The following is a 6,323-nucleotide window of genomic DNA, read 5'->3' on the forward strand; positions in this document are numbered from 1 at the left end:
CGTTATCATAACTAAAGCATAGACAAAGAAATCGAAGGAAAAAAAGATAACTGAAAAAGTGATTATTTAATTATCGAGTTTACACTTCATTTTTATCTATTTTATGAAGGAGAGAGAGTAATGATGATTCTTAGCTATATGTTATCTATATATTTTTGGTAATTAAACTTTGTGGATTAGCTCATCTATCCCACCAATCTCCAAAGTACATAGTATTCCAATATAATTATCTCTCAAAAACATTCATTGCTTTTGAAATTGTATGTACTAGATTAGAAAATAGAAGGGAACGGAAGACTGTTATATCTGACAGAAAAAAAGTTAAGGATTAATTTGTGTATTAATTTTTTTTGAGACTAAAATATAATTTTAAAATCTCCGGAATAAAATTTTAGAGATGTTTTTTGTATTATTTTTTTTGGACTAAAATATCCGCTTTTAAAATTCTTAGGGACTGATTTGAGTAATTAGTCCAAATATTTTTATTAAAAGCAAAAATTATTCATGGACTACTCTATCAAATTTTTTTCATGCTCACTAATTAATTTTGTGTTTATTCATAAGTTTTTCAAAGATGAGACGATTTCAAAAGGTCAATGACGATGAAAGAGACAAAGTGTACATAGCGGAACCAACCAAAGCTAAAGCTTATGTATGTGTTGGACCAAATATTAAAGAATTATGATAATGAATTAAAAGAAGACTATAGATAATAGATTATAAATGTTTTAAGAAATGGTCGTTTTTTTTTTCCTTCTCTAAAATAATTGGGTTAGACTAGATTAATTAACTTAGCTCGATTTGAATAAGATTTTTTGTTCGTGTGATTTGTTTGAAGTCAATCAGGATTAAATCATTTAAAAGTAGTTGAAAACAAACTTAAACTAAAATTTTAGATCTTGGTGTTCATACCATTATCAAATCTTAAAATTGTTTCATCAATGAGCATGAGAATCTAGAACATAAATTAATTGAAATGCTCAAAACTATTCTAGTGGTTTTGACTAGTTGTGGAATCATCAATTGGGTGCCAATATCTATTGAAAAACCACATTGAATCAACCTCCACAGAATATTGATCTTCATTTCTGTGCCAACTATAGTGAGCATGCGTTCTGTTCTTTATCTCAAAAATGGCATGTCCAAAACTTGCTTCCCTGAATGCAGAGTACTCTGGCTGTGGCTCTATCATCCTTCAGTGCAACAATAATCCACATATTTTCAGTAATCAAACCAAACATCACATTATGAAATTTATAATAAGGTCAAATTATACTTTGTTTTCCTAATTATGTCATATTGCAAGTGAATATTTTTTTTGTCATGTCTATTGAATATATAAGAAACCAAATTTTAATTAACCAAATAGCCTATTTTTATTGTAAAGTTTTTTTTTAATCCTCAAGTTTTGAAAAGTTTAAAATTTAGAATTTAAGATTCAAAGATTTATGGTTTAGAATTTTTAGCATTTAAGATTTAGGTGGTTAGCTGACAATGGCAATGAGGATGAAATTATTATGTTGGTAGAAAAAAAAGGTAAAAAAGTGATAAAAGGGTCATTTCAAAAAAATGGTGAGTGAGGGAATATATTTTTCACTTGACATAATAGTCGGTTGACACTCATGCTAAATATAAGAATCTTGAGTATTATATAACCTAATTCAGTTAATATATATTTTATAAATGAAAAAATGTTAAGATATAGAATAATAAATTATTCTAGTGCTTACTTGGTTGCTAAGCCTTCAATGTTGCCCCCATCACCAATGGTTATGTATACAGGAGCTGACTGATCCTTCACAGGTCCCCAATGACCTTTTACAATATTTGAGATACGTTCCTGATATGGTGCTCCACAAAATGTGATTTAGAAATTTTAAATAATAATAATAAAGTATATACACTCATTAACACTTATGCAAGTTAAAAATAGAATTTCTAAATCTGACAAAGTAGGCTCTAACATCAACTTTCTCATTTGGACTTTAGCACTTACAGATCGTTCATAGGCATGGACATGACCAGCAAAGACGACATCAACCTTGTACTTGACAAACCATGGCTCAAACACAACCCTCATGGTTTCTCCTTCCAGATAATGATAGTCGTAGGTGTTATACCAAGGTGTGTGCAGAAGAACAATCAACCATGGAGTCTTGGTCCTATCAACTTTTGCTAGCTCTGCCTTAAGCCATATATATTGAGGGGTGTATTTACCTATATTCATATGTATAAAAAAGTTAAACATTGAATGGATTATATGGAGAAAATAAAATGAATGAATGTTACGTACCACATGCTGAATATGAAGATAAGACTATGATGTGTGCTGAAGCTCTCTTGATAGAATACCAAAAGGGCGCACTGCTTCCTGAAGCTTTGTAAGGGACAGGGTAACGGCGTGTGAAAGGCTTGTGAGGTACACTTTCCCCCTGAAATTTGAAAACATGATCAATTGGAGTGCCATAACAAATCCCAAACAAAAATGTGCAAATAGCTTACAATTTCAGGGACAAAGTCAATTTCATGGTTGCCTGCAGTCCAAATCCAAGGTTGATAAGCAACACTTCTTTCTACAAATCTGGCCCATGAGTCCCACCTATTGTTATCATGATAAGGGTGGTCATCTGCATAAGACAAATCTCCAACAAACAGAACAGCTTGCCCTTTCTTCGGGTTTGATTCATAGTGAGCAAGTGTCTTGTTTGAATCATATGTTTGACCCAAATCCCCTATTAGACCAAATGTGTAGGGCACATCAGGGTGAATTTCAGGAGGGGTCATGAACCAAAACTGCCTCTTTGTGTGTCCAATTCCAACCTCATAATAGTATTTTGAGTCAAATTCCAAGTCTTTTAGGGTGCAGTGATGAATGAAACTAGAAGAGTAATTGAAGAACCTATATGTAACACGGTGTCCCTTCGCCACCCTCTTCTTGCTGCGTGGGGATCCCTCCCTCCAATAATGCACTTCACCACTGTCACCCATGATACTATCACTGCTTTCCCCTCATCATCACCTTGTGTTATGTGAACCTATCAAATACACAGTTCAGGTTATCACAAATATTCAATTATATGAACCTCGCCAAATTTAAAGGTACCTGCTGAGGAGCATTATAGCCAGCAGGGGCTACAAACACATCACTATCAAGAGGCATCTCCACTGTTTTCTCTGCCTTTCTGATGAAACTGCTTGTCTTTCCTCCATTGCAAAACACTGCTGCATTCACAACAACAAAAACAAAGACAAGAAGAGAACTAGTAATGTTTGCACCACCCATGTGTACGTGTCTTTCTTCTTTTCTAGCTAGGCTCGTGTTGTTTCTGATACAGACAACAATGCTACTTATTTATACTAATCTGATTTTTGACTTTTAAATTTAAAATAAATTAAAACAACCAGAATCTATTTATACTAAACTGATTTTAAATTTTAAATTTAAAATAATTTAAAACAACCAGAATCAATCTGTTAGAAAAAGATAACCATAACAAACTTACAAAAAAGATATGTATAATAAATTTTGTTTCTAAAAAAAAGATAAGATAGCAAAAAACAATAGTCTTTTAACATTTTTCATTTATTTATACACAAATATACAATAGCTAATTTTTTGTTTGTACTTGCACATAGCATTTTTTTTTATTCACATTTCCATAGATAATTTCAATTCTTTATATTCTATTCTTAGAAAGCAATCAAATTAATCATAGTGATATAAGAAAAAATAACCTTGCTTATTTTGGTCTTTATTTGAGATAGAAAATTCTCTCAACTGAAAGCAAAAGCTTGTGATAGGCAATAAAATTGGTTTTTCTTGTATATTATATGGCTTGAGTTGTAGTAATAATTGATTCCTAATTAGACTAGAAACACTTAATTCATCTGAAGACAACCTAACTACATCCTAAGAAATTATCAGCAATAAACGGATGTCTGATGCACATAGAATTCTTGAAAATCTATTTACTAATAAACCCTATACATGTTAACTTGTCATAGGTGGTTGCTAATTGAGTTGTATCAGAGTCATTCATGAAGAATCTTATCTCCTCACTCCTTTTCTCACAACTGAACATTGTTGAAGCTTTCAAAAAAAACTCTCCTCAAAGCTGCCACTACCACAAACTGGGATCAACATTCAACACCATGATGACATATATACAAGCTAATTATGAGTATAGAATTGCAATTACTCTAATCTAGGCCTAAGAAATGAGATATAGACCAAGTAACATACTACAAAATACAAACTATTAATTTCCTCCTCAACTTGAACACCACCAACGGAATTTATGCACATAACAAATAGGAGATCAATTATATATATAAATTTCCAATACAAATACCCAGGGAAATCTGCATATAGCACCCAATTTCATTATCATTATCAAATATAAGAACAAAAAGTAAATTAGGGGGCCTAATTAAACTCCAAAACTAGGTTAAAATTAATCCCCCAAATTAAAACCTTGTAAAGAATACCCCAAGTAAGAAGTAACCACCTAATTGAATTTCATTGGATTGTTATAACTGAAAACTAAAACATTGTACAAAAAAAAAAAAGAGCCAAAGAAAAATCAAATCAGGCCATGGACATGTTAGAGAGCCTGCTAGGGGTAGGCCTGAAATTCAACCATCTAAGTCCTAACCGTCTTGGAGGTGGTGGAGTCAGTGCTCTCCTCAGAATCTCTTTGCTTGCTACACGCTTCTTCATCCTCTCACTTGGCACCACGTACCCATGTCTAGCGCACCGAACCGAACCGGGCCGGTTCGAACACGTGCAGGCCGGTCTGGATCGGGGTGATGGAGCTCCCATGGTAACCAAGTAACCGTTGTTTCCTTTCATGGTTCTGTTGTTGCTGTTGTTGTGACCAACGCTGAACTCACCCACCCCACAAGCTGAAACTTCAAACTTCGGTGAAAGTTGAAAACTTTCTTTGGTTTGATTCAAAAGGGTATTCTGCATTTCTCTGATTGAGCTAAGAATTTGAAGGAGAAAGACCAAATGAAAACTAGGGGGAAGAAAACCTTGTTTTTTTCCTGGTTTTTAGGGTTGGGAGAGATTTTTGGAAATTGAAGACTTGTAAAAGGGAGTTGAAAAATGTGTGAAGTTCTAGTTTATGGGTTGGATTTGAAGAGGGTGGTTTATATCATAAGAGGGTGTTACAATTTACAAAGAGGAAGGTTCATGAAGGTTTAAATTGACCAGCTTTAAGACTTGGTATTTGGTTAGTGACGTGGTTGATGTGTGTTTTGTTTTGTTGGTAGGTTTATATTAATGTGATTAAGAGTGATGACTCAAGATATTTTGACCAATACTTGGTTGGCATGTGTTAAGTTAACTCGGTTGGAGAAATAAGCGTGGTCAATTCACTAGTGCTTGACACACTATTTTGAAATTCGAACGTTTGATGATTGATTGGTTCTTAAGGAATAAAAAAAATATTTTTGATTTTAATTTATTAAAGTTAATTCGGCTAGGGTAAGGCAAGTTCCTTACTTCCTTGTTTGTAACGTTTTGGGAGCTGGAGCTAAGTCAGAAACAACGTTCACAAAATCACAAAGTGAGTTTGATAACTGGCAATGGGCCATCAAAGCCCACTTGGTATTGATGAGGGCCACGTGATCATGAAATAGAATAGAACATATTAAATATTTAACTAATTTTGTCGAATGCTTAATCTATTCGTTGGACTAAGTAAACCTATGTTTGATTGGAAAGAAAAAAATAAAGAAGAAAAGAATAAAAAAAAAATAAAAAATTAAGTGAATTTTTATTTATTTTTAGATATATTTAAATAAAAAAAATAAGAAGAAAAGAAATATTATAAAAAAATAATTTTATTTTTATATTAAAAAAAGTAAAGAAGTAATATTAAAAGTAGAGAGAGAATTAGTTTTTTTTTATTTTCTTTTTATTGTTAGAGAAAAAAAATTTGGTGCATCTCACTAATATTTTTTCATTCATCTTTCTTCTCTTATTTTTCTCCTCAACCAAATAAAGAAAAATAACTATTTTTCTTTTAATTTCTTTTCTTTCTTTTTCTTTTCTCTCATTTTCACCTCAAATAAATACACCTTAAAAATAAAAAATTTTAAAAAATATTTAAAATAATATAGAGATAAAATTTGGCACAATTGATAGATTTGTTGGTTTTCATGTAGCTGCACTCGCGTTAAAAACATGGGTTTAACCCATATAATAGAATACAAGAATTCATATAATTGTGTGTGGGTAGATGGGTGTATAAGTTTGTGATATATGTAATATTTAAGATTGAAAATGGTCTAGTTTATTTGAAAAAAAAATTAGAATA

At 31.9% G+C, this 6,323-nt stretch overlaps 1 protein-coding gene and 1 pseudogene across 1 annotated transcript; both read right to left on the reverse strand.

The window, feature by feature from the left end:
- LOC107614317 lies at window positions 876-3,435 on the reverse strand (annotated as a pseudogene).
- On the reverse strand, window positions 4,313-5,265 carry LOC107613907. The gene has a single exon (XM_016316098.2). The coding sequence runs from the start codon at window positions 4,970-4,972 to the stop codon at window positions 4,589-4,591; it is 384 nt and encodes a 127-aa protein (XP_016171584.1). The 5' UTR covers window positions 4,973-5,265; the 3' UTR covers window positions 4,313-4,588.

The sequence above is a fragment of the Arachis ipaensis genome, chromosome B08 (genome assembly GCF_000816755.2).
Source record: "Arachis ipaensis cultivar K30076 chromosome B08, Araip1.1, whole genome shotgun sequence".
Lineage (NCBI taxonomy): Eukaryota > Viridiplantae > Streptophyta > Magnoliopsida > Fabales > Fabaceae > Arachis > Arachis ipaensis.

What these genes read in the sequence shown, in the direction of transcription:
- LOC107613907 (XM_016316098.2), bottom strand. Translation starts at nt 4,972, where the DNA reads ATGCAGAATACCCTTTTGAATCAAACCAAAGAAAGTTTTCAACTTTCA.